This window comes from Salmo trutta, chromosome 3, assembly GCF_901001165.1.
Source record: "Salmo trutta chromosome 3, fSalTru1.1, whole genome shotgun sequence".
In the NCBI taxonomy this organism is placed as follows: Eukaryota; Metazoa; Chordata; class Actinopteri; order Salmoniformes; family Salmonidae; genus Salmo; species Salmo trutta.
Genome location: NC_042959.1, coordinates 59706049 through 59723201, shown reverse-complemented (window position 1 = coordinate 59723201; position 17153 = coordinate 59706049). Strand labels below are relative to the sequence as shown.

The 17153-nt window shown below is 46.8% G+C and overlaps 1 protein-coding gene across 1 annotated transcript in view; it reads left to right on the top strand.

Moving 5' to 3' along the window:
- The window catches only part of LOC115181785 (E3 ubiquitin-protein ligase znrf2-like), a 73986-nt gene that overhangs the window by 51558 nt on the left and 5275 nt on the right, over nucleotides 1-17153 (top strand). Inside the window, exons 2-3 of the mRNA XM_029743556.1 lie at nucleotides 13690-13795; nucleotides 16919-17001. Of these exons, the coding sequence (XP_029599416.1) occupies nucleotides 13690-13795; nucleotides 16919-16976 (164 nt within the window). The 3' untranslated portion in view covers nucleotides 16977-17001. The remainder of the gene's footprint in view (nucleotides 1-13689; nucleotides 13796-16918; nucleotides 17002-17153) is intronic.

The following is a 17153-nucleotide window of genomic DNA, read 5'->3' as shown; positions in this document are numbered from 1 at the left end:
ATACATACACAATGTGATGCTGTTCATACTGTATGCCCCGCACTGTACTGCAGACAGAGGAGGACCTAGCTGCATTCTGTTTGCACACACACACACACACACACACACACACACACACACACACACACACACACACACACACGCTTAGTGGGAGAGACGTGCTAGGGTAGAGGTATGCTCAGAGCTGCAGGGCTGCAGCAGGACATCCTATGGACCACTCTACATCATTGTCACATGACACCATCTCACTAGGAAATACCTACCTACACTGTCCTGTTCCTGAGACACTCTGATTGGACCAGGAAACAGGAAGTAGCAGTAGGACTGAGTAACCAATGAAAGTGAGGGAGGGGAGTCTCCCTCCACAGTCCAGGCACTCAAACTGGACACTCCAGATACTGCATCTACTGTCCAGCCCCCTCACTGTCTGTGTGTTACTGTATCATAGTCCTGTGTTGTGTGACACTGTCCTAACGACTCAGGGAGAAGACAGCACAAAACACACTCACATAGAGACACACAGTACAGTATGTACTGCTTCAGAGGGGTGTTGGTGTTGAACTCTGAGAACACTGCAGTACTGCTGTTAGTGCTGGAGACTGTCTGTCTGTCTGTCTGTCTGTCTGTCTGTCTGTCTGTCTGTCTGTCTGTCTGTCTGTCTGTCTGTCTGTCTGTCTGAGGAGAATGTCTGGGCTTTTATGAGGGGGGCAGGGGGACATGTCCTGCGTGTGTCTACCTAAGAGGGAAAGGCAGGTGTAGCCTAGCTAGTATTAGTATATTAGGGAATAGTGTGTAAGTGTACTGTAGTAGTGTACTGTAGAGGGAGACAGTGCTAGGACAGGGAAACTAGTGAGCACAGAACTGTTAGACGCCTTCTCAGCAGGTAATTTCTATAGTCAGCAGGTAATTTCTATAGCACACACATCAGCAAAGATCAAAACACAGGTTCTCACGCCCTTTTGTAATTTTGTTTTTCCACCATGTCCCAGCCAAGAATTACAGACAGAAACAGGAGTGGTGGGAGGTGTCAATCATGGTACAATGCTACCATAAATCAAACAGTTCTAACATGGAACAAACCTCTATCTGTCAGACCAACAGACTCTCTGACCACCGCCAAGAGAGGGCTGTCTCCAGCCTCCACACTCCAGCCCTGTGGTTCTTTGCAGGCTGTGACTAGGGCTGTTTGCAGGCTTTGAGAGGGCTGTGGACGGGAGAGTGCAGCTGGTTTTGGCCTGGTTGATTAAATGGGAAGTCTGGCTCTTTCTCTGTTTCTCTCTCTCTCCACCCCCACCCCCCCTCTCTTTCTCTCTCTCTCCTCTCTCCTCTCTTTTCCCTCTCTGGGTATGCCTGCCTGCCTGCTGCCCTGCATGTTAAAGCTGGTCCTCTTGGCTCAGTGTCAGAGCAGGGTTCTCTGCTGGGACTCTCTCCACATACCAACTTACTGCCAACTTCCTTTTCAGCAAAAACAACACAGAAGAGCCTGAAAAGCAGGGACTAATTGATACACTGTCCACACTGACTCATCATCATGGCTTCATCTCCCTGTCCTTACTTTAATTAGCCTATAGGGGCTTCACACAGACAGGACTTCGGTGTGTGTGTGTGTGTGTGTGTGTGTGTGTGTGTGTGTGTGTGTGTGTGTGTGTGTGTGTGTGTGTGTGTGTGTGTGTGTGTGTGTGTGTGTGTGTGTGTGTGTGTGTGTGTGTGTGTGTGTGTGTGTGTGTGTGTGTATGTGTGCGTGGCCTTCCAGGTCTAAAAGGAGTCCATGTGGCTTTAGAGTGGCCCAGGCTCTGTGCTGTTGGATCAGACTCAGGACTCAGTGGTGTGTTGTGTTGACTGTTTAGAATGAGAGGAGGCTCAACACTGATCCTGTGGGATTGTCTAAATTCATCTTTAGCCATGGTTTAGTGCTCTCTGTTGTGTATGAGCTGGGTAGAGAAAGCAGACAGGGAATGTATTATACTAGACATGATTCGTTATCTAGCCTAATACAGTCACATGGGTGTAGATAATGTGTTTTTGAGAGAAGTAGAATACATTCTGAACACTACTGATGATGATATTTATCTGTCGCCTACATTAGAGTGCATTCAGGTTAATAATACACTGTATTAATATGCCATTCCTTCTCTTGGTCAGCGCTCATGATTTAAATTAGGCCTAGTACCAAATGGGTCCTGGTCAAAAGTAAGGGCATAGGCTGCCATTTGGGGCGGACGCTGAGTGCCACATTTTCTTCCTCCAGTTTCTAGCTAGAGAGCCAGTTTTTCCAGTGATTGTTTTGCTAATCATCCGTTCTGTGTCTGTCTGGTATATAGATGACCCATGACACGCGCTAACGTCACCAACACCATTACCACAGTAACATGGTCCTCCATCACGACACCTCTGACCTGTCGTTAGACTCAGAGATGGTGAATCAGCTGCGCATGTTAACGAGGGTGTGTGTGTGTGTGTGTGTGTGTGTGTGTGTGTGTGTGTGTGTGTGTGTGTGTGTGTGTGTGTGTGTGTGTGTGTGTGTGTGTGTGTGTGTGTGTGTGCGTGTGTGTGTGTGTAATGAAGTCATTGAAATGAGTGGCCAATGGACTGTGTTGAGGGAGATGCTAATGATGTCTTTATGAGGCCTGTGTTGATCAAACGTTTCCTCTGGGTCCCTAACTGTCCCTGTCTGTGAGTCCTGAGACTATGACTAGCTGAGCTCAGTCCAGACAACACACATTAACAGAGTTTAGAAGCTGTAATCTTTGACTTTTAGCACACACTCACACATGCATGCACACACGCGAACACACACGTGTGTACACACTCTTTCTATCTATCTCTCTCTCTCTCACACACACACACACTCACACACCCCTTACACCAAACACACTCACTCATAAATACACACACACACTACATCTTGAAGGTGTTTAATCAGCATGTTCATGTGCTTCTGAGCTGTTTGCTTTGTGCACCTCAAGGACAGTCTCTAAAAGCCCCCTCCTTCCTCCCCCATCATTCTCCTCCCCACCTCCTCTTCCTCCCCACCACCTCCCTCCCCCATCATCCTCCTCCCCACCTCCTCCTCCCCACCTCCTCCCCACCTCCTCCCTCCCCATCATCCTCCTCCCCACCTCCTCCTCCCCACCTCCTCTCTCCCCATCACTCTCCTCCCCACCTCCTCCTCCTCCTCCCCACCCTCCTCCCTCCCCATCATCCTCCTCCCCACCTCCTCCTCCTCCCCACCTCCTCCCTCCCCCATCATCCTCCTCCCCACCTCTCTCTCTCTCTCTCTCTCTCTCTCGCTCTCTCTCTCTCTCTCTCTCTCTCTCTCTCTCTCTCTCTCTCTCTCACACACACACAGAATTTCAACACATGACTGCCACAATGTCTGGAGGGGTGCATGCATGTTTTGTCTAGTCCAGGTATCCTACTGCCATCCCCACACACAGCCCACAACAGGCATAATACAGATGGAGTGTTAAGTTAAACAAGCATGCCCCGCACACAGGCTTTTCTAGGGCACACACAGCCATCTCATACAGATACACCATCCTGTGAAGAAACCCTGGTGTGTCATTTAAAGGGAATAGGAGAGGAGCCCATTTCAATGTGTCTCAATGATTAGCTCTGCATGAAAAGCTTTCGCCCTCCCCATACAGACCCACTGGAGCTCTGTCAATATTATTCCCTCCTAGCGTAACTCATTTTACACCGCCACAGCCTTCCAACTTCAGAACCAGGGATAGAAGTTGTAAGGAATATATTTAAGGTTTATATTTTTGGCACCTAAAATCAATCTCCATTCATTTGCACGACGTGCGTCGTTTGTATACTGAACAAAAATATAAACGCAACATGTAAAGTGTTGTTTCATGAGCTGAAAAAAAAGATCACAGAAATGTTCCATATGCACAAAAATATTATTTCTCAAAAATGTTGGTGCACAAATTTGTTTATATCCCTGTTAGTGAGCATTTCTCATTTGCCAAGCTAATCCACCCACCTGACATTTGTGGCATATCAAGAATCTGATTAAACAGCATGATCATTACACAGGCGCACCTTGTGCTGGGGACAATAAAGACCACTCTAAAATGTGCAGTTTTGTCACACAACACAATGCCACAGATGTTTCAAGTTTTGAGGGAGCGTGCAATTGGCATGCTGACTACAGGAATGTCCACCAGAGCTGTTGCCAGAGAATTGAATGTTCATTTCTCTACCATAAGCCACCTCCAATGTCATTTTAGAGAATTTGGCAGTACGTCCAAACAACCTCACAACCACAGACCACGTGTAACGACGCCAGCCCAGGACCTCCACATCCGGCTTCTTCACCTGTGGGATCGTCTAAGACCAGCCACCCAGACAGCTGATGACACTGAGGAGTATTTCTGTCTGTATTAAAGCACTTTTGTGGGGGAAAACTCATTCTGGTTGGCTGTGCCTGGCTCCCCCATGGCTGTGCCCCTGCCCAGTGTGAAATCCATAGATTAGGGCCTAATGAATTTCTTTAAATTGACTGATTTCCTTATATGAACTGTAACGCAGTAAAATCATTGAAATTGTTGCATGTTGCGTTTATATTTTTGTTCAATATAAATCGGGGCTGTGCTGTGGGCTGTAGTCTGGGTAGCGGAGAAAGAGAGAGAGAGAGAGAGAGAGAGAGAGAGAGAGAGAGAGAGAGAGAAGCACTCTATGTTATCATAAAAGGGAGAAGGACAGATAGAGGAGGAAACAGGTGGAGGAAAGAGGGCTTACCCTGCACACTCCCCCTCCCACCTTCTACTGAGGTCCCCTACTGAGGGAACCAGAGCAGGAAGGGAGCAGAGGAAGTCTTGACCTGGGTTGGGTCGGAGTGGAAAGTGTTAGAGGTCATGTTGAGATATTGTCTGATACCCTGCTGGTGCTTTGGTCTGATCACTCCCTGATCCTGCACTGGCTAGTCCGTTTCAAATCAAATCAAATGTTGTTTGTCACATGCTTCGTAACCAACAGGTGGAGACTAACAGTGAAATGCTTAGTTACTGGCCCTTCCTTTCAATGCAGAGAGAAAAGAAGAAATAATAGAAAAATCATAACACAAGTAATAAATGCACAATGAGTAACGATAACTGGGCTGTATACACGGGGTACCAGTACCAACAAGCTCTCACAGTCTCACGTCAGAGTTAGACAGTCATCCATGTTTCTCAGATGTCAAATTTCAAAGTTGTTCCAAATGTCAAATATCTAAGTGTTTGGTTACTTCTCTGTATCGTTCCAAGGTTAAGTTGAGGCATTAACTCTGTATTCTTAAGGTTAGGCATTAACTCTGAATGGTTAAAGTGAGGGTTAACTTTTGGAACCCGAGGCAGATGCTTACACCTATCCGCTATACCCGTCCACAACACCCTAGCAAAACCCAAACCTACTTAAAGGTAACAGCGCTCACTGTTGCCCCTAGTAGCCGGTTCCCATGTCATCTCTCAACGTCCTCAGACATGGATGGACGTCGAATACTGACTTGTATCACGGGTGACCTGCCTGACCAGTACAGAGTGGATGTGCACGGGTAAGAGGTAAATGAGTTTGATGTGTACATGTAGGTAGGGATAAAGTGACTAGGCAACAGGATAGATAGTAAACAGAAACAGCAATGCGTATGTGATGAGTCAAAAGAGATATTGCAAAAAGGGTCAATCAGATAGTCCGGGTAGCTATTGGTTAACGATTTAGCTAACTATTTAGCAGTCTTATGGCTTGGGCGTAGAAGCTGTTCAGGGTCCTGCTGGTTCCAGACTTGGTGCATCGGTACTGCTTGCCATGCGGTAGCAGAGAGAGCAGTCTACGACTTCGGTGGCTGGAGTCTTTGACAGTTTTTAGGGCCTTTTTCTGACACCGCCTGGTATAGTGGTCCTGGAAGGCAGGGAGCTTGGCCCCTGTGATGTACTGGGCCGTACGCACTCCGCCTTGCGGTCAGATGCCAAGCAGTTGCTATACCAAGTGGTGATGCAGCCAGTCAAGATGCTCTCAATGGCGCAGCTGTAGAACTTTTTGAGGATCTCATAGGGATTTGTACTGTTCACGCTACTACAGTGGATACAATATATACAAACGTTATGCGTTATCACTCGATGCTGCCTTCGATTCCCGTCTCAAATTCCTTTTCAGTTACCTTCTGCCAAAAATGCTACCAAGAGAGGTAGGTGCCTTTTTAAGCCAATAGGTTGCAGGCAGCTGCCTTTGGATTGGGACACAGCCATGCTATATGCTGTTGCTGCATATATGATATACAAATAACTGCCAAAATAATGGCCTGCCCAGCATTTTATACATGACCCAAAGCATGATGGGATGTTAATTAACTCAGGAACCACACCTGTGTGGAAGCACCTTCTTTCAATATACTTTGTATCCCTCATTTACTCATGTGTTTCCATTATTTTGGCAGTTAACTGTACACACAATGTGAATGTGCGGCTATGTGTGTGTGTGTGTGGTGCATGGTATGTGTTGTCCCTCCCTCTATCTGTCAAGGTCACTGAGAGGATGTCATAAATCCAGTCTAAAGCACTGACCATTCCAGTCTCAGCTCTGAGCAGCCTGCTGCCTGCAGCCCAACACATACCCACCGCTCCAATGTCATGTACACCAGAAACACTGCTGCTTAGCTCTGTTTACCATGCACGTACACACACACACACACATATAAACACACAGTGCCAAATCTTTCTCACACACGCACACACACACACTCACGCCTCTCTCACATACACACACACAATCAATACACCCAGCGTCCTAACTATGTTATTCAGAAATGTTCACGCAAGGTAGAGACACACACACACACACACACACACACACACACAGCTGGTCTATTCCTGTAGCAGTGGAAACAGAGTCCAGGCTAAGCTGAACACACACACAGCTGGTCCACGGAGCTATGCAGCCCCGGTCTATTCCTGTAGCAGTGGAAACAGAGTCCAGGCTAAGCTGAACACACACACAGCTGGTCCACGGAGCTATGCAGCCCCGGTCTATTCTGTAGCAGTGGAAACAGAGTCCAGGCTAAGCTGAACACACACACACACAGCTGGTCCACGGAGCTATGCAGCCCCGGTCTATTCCTGTAGCAGTGGAAACAGAGTCCAGGCTAAGCTGAACACACACACACACAGCTGGTCTCCGGAGCTATGCAGCCCCGGTCTATTCCTGTAGCAGTGGAAACAGAGTCCAGGCTAAGCTGAACACACACACAGCTGGTCCACGGAGCTATGCAGCCCCGGTCTATTCCTGTAGCAGTGGAAACAGAGTCCAGGCTAAGCTGAACACACACACAGCTGGTCCACGGAGCTATGCAGCCCCGGTCTATTCTGTAGCAGTGGAAACAGAGTCCAGGCTAAGCTGAACACACACACACACAGCTGGTCCACGGAGCTATGCAGCCCCGGTCTATTCCTGTAGCAGTGGAAACAGAGTCCAGGCTAAGCTGAACACACACACACCACAGCAGCTGCCCTGTCACTGATCTCCTATTGGATGGAGTCTAGAACCCAACTGTTAGCAGCTCCAGCAGGCTTAAAGGTTACATCACACTCAGCTCTTGTCATGCCTGATGGCACCGATAAAGCACACACACACTGACAGTCACTAACGGTCAGCTATGGATTTAGGTTCAACTCCATTTAAGAGCTAATGCTACCTCGCATGCTCTCATATCAATGTCCCTGTAACTCTAACTATAGTGAAATGAAAACAATTTGATCACCTCGGAATCAGATCAGAGAGAACACTGTATTGTTGAATAAGAGATCAAATCATATCAAATGTTATTGGTCACATACACGTGTTTACCAGATGTTATTACGGGTGTAGCGAAAGGCTTGTGTTTCTAGCTCCGACAGTGCAGTAATATCTAACAAGTGATATCTAACAGTTGCACAACATATACCCAATACACACAAATCTAAGTAAAGAAATTAAAAATATGTAAATATATGGATGAGCAATGTCAGAGCGGCATAGACTAAGATCATGAAGAACTGTAGCTTCTGGTTGCATCACACCCTATTCAGATCATGAAGAACTGTAGCTTCTGGTTGCATCACACCCTATTCAGATCATGAAGAACTGTAGCTTCTGGTTGCATCACACCCTATTCAGATCATGAAGAACTGTAGCTTCTGGTTGCATCACACCCTTTTCCCTCTTTAGTGCACTGCTTTTGACGAGGGCCCGTGTACTGTGGAGCGAACACTATGTTGGGAATATACTGTACATACTGCACTGTACATGCTCTTGCATGCACATATACTCGCTCGCTCGCTCTCTCTCGCTCTCTCTCTCTCTCTCTCTCTCTCTCTCTCTCTCACTTACTCACTCTCTATCTCTCACTTACTATCTATCTCTCTCACTTACTCACTCTCTATCTCTCTCTCTCACTTACTCACTCTCTCTCTCTCTCTCTCACTTACACTCTCTCTCTCTTACTCTCTCTCACTTACTCTCTCTCACTTACTCTCTCTCTCTCTCTCACTTACTCTCTCTCTCTCTGTGTGTCTCTCTCATATACCCACACACAACCACACACTGTCTATCAGGTACCTGCTGTTCCCCTGGTAATGCTTATACATTCATTCTCTCTAGGAGATAATAAATATAAAGTGCTGATGTCATCATGCCTCGTTCTATCGCTCTTTCTTGCTCCATCGCTCCGCCACACTGTTTGTCATCATCATTTTTCCACCCTCCTAATATTTGATGTTTGTCATGTCTCCTATGTCCTCTACTCTCTGTCTTTCTAAATCTCCTGATCCTCTCTCTCCCACTCCCCTTCTCCCTCTCCCTTTCTCACTTCCCTTTTCCCTCTCTCTCTCCCTCTCTCTCACTCCCCTTCTCCCTCTCCTTTTCTCACTTCCCTTTTCCCTCTCCCTCTCTCTCTCTCTCCTTCTCCCTCTCCTTTTCTCACTTCCCTTTTCCCTCTCTCCCTCTCTCTCTCTCTCTCCCCTTCTCCCTCTCCCTTTCTCACTTCCCTTTTCCCTCTCTCCCTCTCTCTCTCTCTCTCTCTCTCTCCCCTTCTCCCTCTCCCTTTCTCTCTCTCTCTCTCTCTCTCTCTCTCATATTATCTCAGTATTGATGGTGTGCCACTCAAATCAAATCAAATGTTATTTGTTACATGTGCCAAATACAACAGGTGTAGACCTTACAGTGAAATGTTTACTTACAAGCTCTTAACCAACAATGCAGTTTTAAGAAAAATACCCCCCAAAAATAACAAATAAAAGTAACAAATAATTCAAGAGCAGTTGTAAAATAACTATAGCGAGGCTATATACAGGGAGTACCGGTACAGAGTTAATGTGTTAGTCGAGGTAATTGAGGTATAATGTACATGTAGGTAGAGCTATTAAAGTGACTATGCATGCATAATAACAGAGAGTAGCAGCAGCATAAAAGAGGGAGGGGGCAATGCAAATAGACTGGGTAGCCATTTGATTAGATGTTCAGGAGTCTCATGGCCTGGGGGTAGAAGCTGTTTAGAAGCCTCTTAGACCAAGACTTGGCGCTCCGGTACCGCTTGCCGTTCGGTGGCAGAGAGAACAGTCTATGACAATTTTTAGGGCCTGATTTAGAGGTCCTGGATGGCAAGAAGCTTGGCCCGATGATGTACTGGGCCGTACGCACTACCCTCTGTAATGCCTTGCGGTCAGAGGCCGAGCAGTTGCCATACTAGGCAGTGATGCAACCCGTCAGGATGCTCTCGATGGTGCAGCTGCTGAACCTTTTGAGGATCTGAGGACCCATGCCAAATCTTTTCAGTCTCCTGAAGGGGAATTGTTTTGTTGTGCCCTCTTCATGACTGTCTTGGTGTGCTTGGACCATGTTAGTTTGTTGGTGATGTGGACGCCAAGGAACTTGAAGTTCTCAACATGCTCCACTACAGCCCCGTCGATGAGAATGGGGGCGTGCTTGTTCCTCATTTTCCTGTAGTCCACAATCATCTCCTTTGTCTTGATCACATTGAGGGAGAGGTTGTTGTCCTGGCACCACATGGTCAGGTCTCTGACCTCCTCCCTATAGGCTGTCTCATCGTTGTCGGTGATCAGGCCTACCATTGTTTTGTCGTCGGCAAACTTAATGATGGTGTTGGAGTCGTGCTTGGCCATACAGTCATGGGTGAACAGGGAGTACAGGAGGGGACTGAGCACACACCCCTGAGGGGCCCCCGTGTTGAGGATCAGCGTGGCGGATGTGTTGTTACCTACCCTTACCTCCTGGGAGGGACCCGTCAGGAAGTCCAGGATCCAGTTGCAGAGAGAGGTGTTTAGTCCCTGGGTCCTTAGCTTAGTGATGGGCTTTGAAGGCACTAGAGATTCCTTCATCGGTGGATCTGTTGGGGCGGTATGCAAATTGGAGTGGGTCTAGGGTTTCTGGGATGATGGTATTGATGTGAGCCATGACCAGCCTTTCAAAGCACTTCATGGCTACAGACGTGAGTGCTACGGGTCGGTAGTCATTTAGGCAGGTTACCTTAGTGTTCTTGGGCACAGGGACTATGGTGGTCTTTTTGAAGCATGTTGGTATTACAGACTCAGACAGGGAGAGGTTGAAAATGTCAGTGAAGACACTTGCCAGTTGGTCAGCGCATGCTCGTAGTACATGTCCTGGTAATCTGTCTGGCCCTGCGGCCTTGTGAATGTTGACCTGTTTTAAGGTCTTACTCACATGGGCTGTGGAGAGCGTGATCACACAGTCGTCCGAAACAGCTGATGCTCTCATGCACGTTTCAGTGTTATTTGCCTCAAAGCGAGCATAGAAGAAGTAGTTTAGCTCGTCTGGTAGGCTTGTGTCACTGGGCAGCTCTCCGCTGTGCTTCCCTATGTAGTCTAATAGTTTGCAAGACCTGCCACATCCGGACGAGTGTTGAAGCCGGTGTAGTACGATTCGATCTTGGTCCTGTATTGACACTTTGCCTGTTTGATTGTTTGTCGGCGGGCATAGCGGTATTTCTCATAAGCTTCCGGGTTAGAGTCCCGCTCCTTGAAAGTGGCAGCTCTAGCCTTTAGCTCAGTGCGGATGTTGCCTGTATCCATGGCTTCTGTTTAGGTTATGTATGTACAGTCACTGTGGGGACAATGTCATCGATGCACATATTGATGAAGCCAGTGACTGATGTGGTGTACTCCTCAATGCATTCGGAAGAATCCCGGAACATTTTCCAGTCTGTGCAAAACAGTCCTGTAGCTTATCATTTGCTTAATCTGACCACTTTTTTATTGGCCGAGTCACTGGTGCTTCCTGCTTTAATTTTAGCTTGTAAGCAGGAATCAGGAGGATAGAATTATGGTCAGATTTGCCAAATGGAGGGCGAGGGAAAGCTTTGTACGCATCTTTGTGTGTGAAGACTCTCTTGTTCTTCTCTAATTGTCTGGAGTTAAGGAAGAATTTACAATTTAACAAGGAAACTAACATGGGATAGAAGGGGTCCGATATCTCCAATACATCATTCTTAAAGCTTTTGAATTGGACTCTAATGAAATAATATTCGACTGTAATTAAACAATAATAACAATTTTCTTAAAATTGCATCATATTCAAGCTGAAGACACCTCCTGCAATGTGTGGGTTTGGGTGTGGGTGTGTGTACGTGTGTGTACGTATGTATTTGTCTACGTGTGTGTGTGTACGTGCAAGGTCACCAACATCAAAACTCAAGTGGTAGTAGATTATTTATAGAGGAATGCTCTCTCTCTCTCTCTCTCTCTCTCTCGTTCTCTCTCTCTCCCTCTCTCAATCTCTCTCGCTCCCTCTCTCCCTATCTCTCTCCCTCTCTTTCTCTCTTTTCAATTCAAAGGGCTTTATTGGCATAGGAAACATGTGTTTACATTGCCAAACAAGTTAAATAGATAATTAACAAAGGTAAGATACACAATCAAAATGTACAGTAAACATTACACTCACAAAGGAGGAATAGAGACATTTCAAATGTCATATTATGGCTATGTACATTGTTACAACAATATTCATAGCCACCTCCCTCTCTCTCTCTCTCTCTCTCTCTCTCTCTCTCTCGCTCTCTATGCCTGCTGTCCTGCTCTCTGTTTAACACACTGAGTGTGTTGGTCAGTTTTTACAGGAACAGTAGCCTGGTGTTTTAATGAAGCCATAACCCTCCGGTGTGTGTGTACATGTACATGTGTGCGAGTCCTTTTTCTGAGTCCCTTGCCCCCAATCTGTGTTTTCTGTAGCTGTCAGCTGTGCCAGTAACATGTGTTTCTATACCACATCAGATAAAAATAACCAACAATTGAGAGAGCGAGAGAGTTCTCCTTAGACTGGACCCACACATAACCCTGTCCTGCCCAGTCCTGGGTTAACCTTCACAGTGGATCAAGTTTGTGCGTGTTGTTGTGTATGCATGTGTGTGTTTGTGTGTATTTAAGTAGGTGTGTGCATGTACACACACGGCACACAATGAATTCTGCATGAGAGCAGTTTTCCTCTCACTTGCTTCCAGCATGAGTAAATAATCAATTATTGAAGCAGTATTTGGTCTGACGGCTGTAGATAACATGACATACACAACCACAGAACCAACTGTTGAAATAAAGATAGTGGCTCTGTTTATGGGGAGATTGGTTGAGTTATGCAAATTATTAACCCAGGCAGATTACAATGGAACAAGTATGCAAACACTTGTGTGAGTCTGACATGGCACCCTATTCCCTATATAGTACACTAGGGTGACCAGGTCTCCTGTCTAATAGTGAATATGATGCCATTTTGGACTCATCCTTGTGTTGTGTGAAGGCAGAAGTAAATGAATTATTTTAGGCTACATTTATTGGGAGTTATTGGGAATGTCCCCTTTGCTCATTCTGAAATGGTCATCAACCACTAAAGGTTAACCTTGACTGACAATCCATTGATTTGGTTGTAGACGTGCTAGACAGTGTAGTCTGATTCCAGTGTAGCCTGAGTGCCAGGGTGAATTATTCCCTGGGTAGTAGAGTAGAGTAAACAGATAAATATAGAGAATAGATGGTTGTAATGTCATTCTGAGACCTCAGGCGGGATCCTATGACAGAGAAATGCTGTGTTGTCAGCATTTCGCTACACTCGCATTAACATCTGCTAACCATGTGTATGTGACCAATAACATTTGATTTGATTTGGAGCCATAATAGAACACTAGTAGTGGGATTCCTCCTATCAATTCCACACTATGCAGAGCTTGATGCAGAACAGCACTTGCTTTAAACTATGTGTGTTGTTGTTTGTAAGGAAGAAAGACCAAATGCACCTCTCCACCTCCTCCTCCTCTCAGCATGACATCACATGTCCCACTGCATTAGAGCCAGCTTCCAATGCCAGTTTGGTCCTTATAGACTACTAGGGTTTAACCATGGATATAGAGCTCCCCCTTCTGGAAATGTAGTGTAAATGCAATCATTCTTAGCCAATCATGGCGGTATCATTTTGGTGTGTGTGTGTTTTGATTCTCTCTATCTTTCTCTCTCTCTCCAGCCACGCCACAGCCCTGTGGTTCTTTGCAGGCTGTGACTAGGGCTGTTTGCAGGCTTTGAGAGGGCTGTGGAGGGGGACAGTACAGCTGGTTTTGGCCTTGTTGATTAAATGGGCAGTCTGGCTCTCACTCACACACTCTCTCTCTCGCTCTCTATCTCTCTTTTTCTGTCTCTCTCTCTCTCCCTCCAGAGGACGTCCTGAGTAAGGATGCAGGGGAATGTGCAATCTGCCTGGAGGAGCTGGTACAGGGGGACACAATTGCTCGCCTGCCCTGTCTCTGCATATACCACAAAGGGTGAGTCCCCCTCTCTCTATCCCGTTCTCTCCCCCTCTTTCTATATACCTCTCTCTTTCTCTCCCCCTGTCTATATCACTACATTTTTCTGTACAACCTATGACAAGAGGGATCTCTCCTGTTTTCCTCAACCGATACCTGAATGCATCATCATTCCTGCTCTCTCGCTCTGTCTTCCTACCCCATTCCCTCTTTTGTTCTCTATACAGTGCATTCGGAAAGTATTCAGACCCATGACTTTTTCCACATTTCTTTACGTTACAGCCTTATTCTAAAATGTATTAAATTGTTTTTTCCCTCATCAATCTACAAACAATACCCGTTAATGACAAAGTTTAAACAGGTTTTTAGGTTTGTTTTGCCAATTTTTAAAAAATACAATTTTGAAATATCATATTTGCATAAGTATTCAGACCCTTTACTCAGTACTTTGTTGAAGCATCTTTGGCAGCGATTACAGCCTCGAGTCTTCTTGGGTATGATGCTACAAGCTTGGCACACCTGTATTTGGGGAGTTTCTCCCATTCTTCTCTGCAGATCCTCTCAAGCTCTGTCAGCTGGATAGGGAGTGTCGCTGCACAGCTATTTTCAGGTCTCTCCAGAGATGTTCGATTGGGTTCAAGTCCGGGCTCTGGCTGGGCCACTCGGACATTCTGAGACTTGTCCCGAAGCCACTCCTGCATTGTCTTGGCTGTGTGCTTAGGCTCATTGTCCTGTTGGAAGGTGAACCTTCACCCTAGTCTGAGGTCCTGAGCACTCTGGAGCAGATTATTATCAAGGGTCTCTCTGTACTTTGCTTCGCTCATCTTTCCCTTGATTCTGACTAGTCTCCCTGTCCCTGCCACTGAAAAACATCCCCACAGCATGATGCTGCCACCACCATGCTTCCCTGTAGGGGTGGTGCCAGGTTTCCTCCAGACGTGATGCTTGGCATTCAGGCCAAAGAGTTCAATCTTACATTTACATTTACATTTAAGTCATTTAGCAGACGCTCTTATCCAGAGCGACTTACAAATTGGTGCATTCACCTTAAGATATCCAGTGGAAAAACCACTTACAATAGTGCATCTAAATCTTTTGGGGGGGGGGGGGGTAGAAGCATTACTTTATCCTATCCCAGGTATTCCTTAAAGAGGTGGGTTTTCAGGTGTCTCCGGAAGGTGGTGATTGACTCCGCTGTCCTGGCGTCGTGAGGGAGCTTGTTCCACCATTGGGGTGCCAGAGCAGCGAACAGTTTTGACTGGGCTGAGCGGGAGCTGTGCTTCCTCAGAGGTAGGGAGGCGAGCAGGCCAGAGGTGGATGAACGCAGTGCCCTTGTTTGGGTGTAGGGCCTGATCAGAGCCTGAAGGTACGGAGGTGCCGTTCCCCTCACAGCTCCGTAGGCAAGCACCATGGACTTGTAGCGGATGCGAGCTTCAACTGGAAGCCAGTGGAGAGAGCGGAGGAGCGGGGTGACGTGAGAGAACTTGGGAAGGTTGAACACCAGACGGGCTGCGGCGTTCTGGATGAGTTGTAGGGGTTTAATGGCACAGGCAGGGAGCCCAGCCAACAGCGAGTTGCAGTAATCCAGACGGGAGATGACAAGTGCCTGGATTAGGACCTGTGCCGCTTCCTGTGTGAGGCAGGGTCGTACTCTGCGAATGTTGTAGAACATGAACCTACAGGATCGGGTCACCGCCTTGATGTTAGTGGAGAACGACAGGGTGTTGTCCAGGGTCACGCCAAGGTTCTTAGCACTCTGGGAGGAGGACACAAGGGAGTTGTCAACCGTGATGGCGAGATCATGGAACGGGCAGTCCTTCCCCGGGAGGAAGAGCAGCTCCGTCTTGCCGAGGTTCAGCTTGAGGTGGTGATCCGTCATCCACACTGATATGTCTGCCAGACATGCAGAGATGCGATTCGCAACCTGGTTATCAGAAGGGGGAAAGGAGAAGATTAATTGTGTGTCGTCTGCATAGCAATGATAGGAGAGACCATGTGAGGATATGACAGAGCCAAGTGACTTGGTGTATAGCGAGAATAGGAGAGGGCCTAGAACAGAGCCCTGGGGGACACCAGTGGTGAGAGCACGTGGTGCGGAGACAGATTCTCACCACGCCACCTGGTAGGAGCGACCTGTCAGGTAGGACGCAATCCAAGCGTGGGCCACGCCGGAGATGCCCAACTCGGAGAGGGTGGAGAGGAGGATCTGATGGTTCACAGTATCAAAGGCAGCAGATAGGTCTAGAAGGATGAGAGCAGAGGAGAGAGAGTTAGCTTTAGCAATGCGGAGAGCCTCCGTGACACAGAGAAGAGCAGTCTCAGTTGAATGACCAGTCTTGAAAGCTGACTGATTTGGATCAAGAAGGTCATTCTGAGAAAGATAGCAGGAGAGCTGGCCAAGGACGGCACGTTCAAGAGTTTTGGAGAGAAAAGAAAGAAGGGATACTGGTCTGTAGTTGTTGACATCGGAGGGATCGAGTATAGGTTTTTTCAGAAGGGGTGCAACTCTCGCTCTCTTGAAGACGGAAGGGACGTAGCCAGCGGTCAAGGATGAGTTGATGAGCGAGGTGAGGTAAGGGAGAAGGTCTCCGGAAATGGTCTGGAGAAGAGAGGAGGGGATAGGGTCAAGTGGGCAGGTTGTTGGGCGGCCGGCCGTCACAAGACGCGAGATTTCATCTGGAGAGAGAGGGGAGCTCTACGGTCAATTCATTCGACCTCATGGCTTGGTTTTTGCTCTGACATGCACTGTCAACTGTGGGACCTTATATAGACAGGTGTGTCCCTTTCCAAATCATGTCCAATCAATTGAATTCACCATAGCTGAACTCCAATCAAGTTATAGAAACATCTCAAGCATGATCAATAGAAACAGGATGCACCTGAGCTCAATTTCGAGTCTCATAGCAAAGGGTCTGAATACTTATGTATATAAGGTATTTCTGTTTTTTATTTTTTATAAATTTGAAAAAATATATAAAAACCTGTTTCCACTTTGTGTGTAGATGTATTTCATCCATTTTAGAATAAGTCTGTAACGTAAACAAATGCGGAAAAAGTCAAGGAGTCTGAATACTTTCCTAATGCACTGTATGTAGTATGTGCTATGTTCTTCCTGACTGTGTCTCCTGTTCTCTCTGTCAGCTGTATTGATGAGTGGTTTGAGGTGAACAGATCGTGTCCAGAACATCCCTCAGACTAAAGGGCCTCACTACTTTTCTCCACAGGTAAATTCCACATTTACTGAGTGTTGTTGATATTAAGGCATTACTGTGATAAGTCACTTTAATATTCTGTGGGAAACGTTTCCACCGTAGAGTTCCCCAAACAAATGTTGTATTGTATTGACACAAAACAGGAAAAATATGATACAGTATTA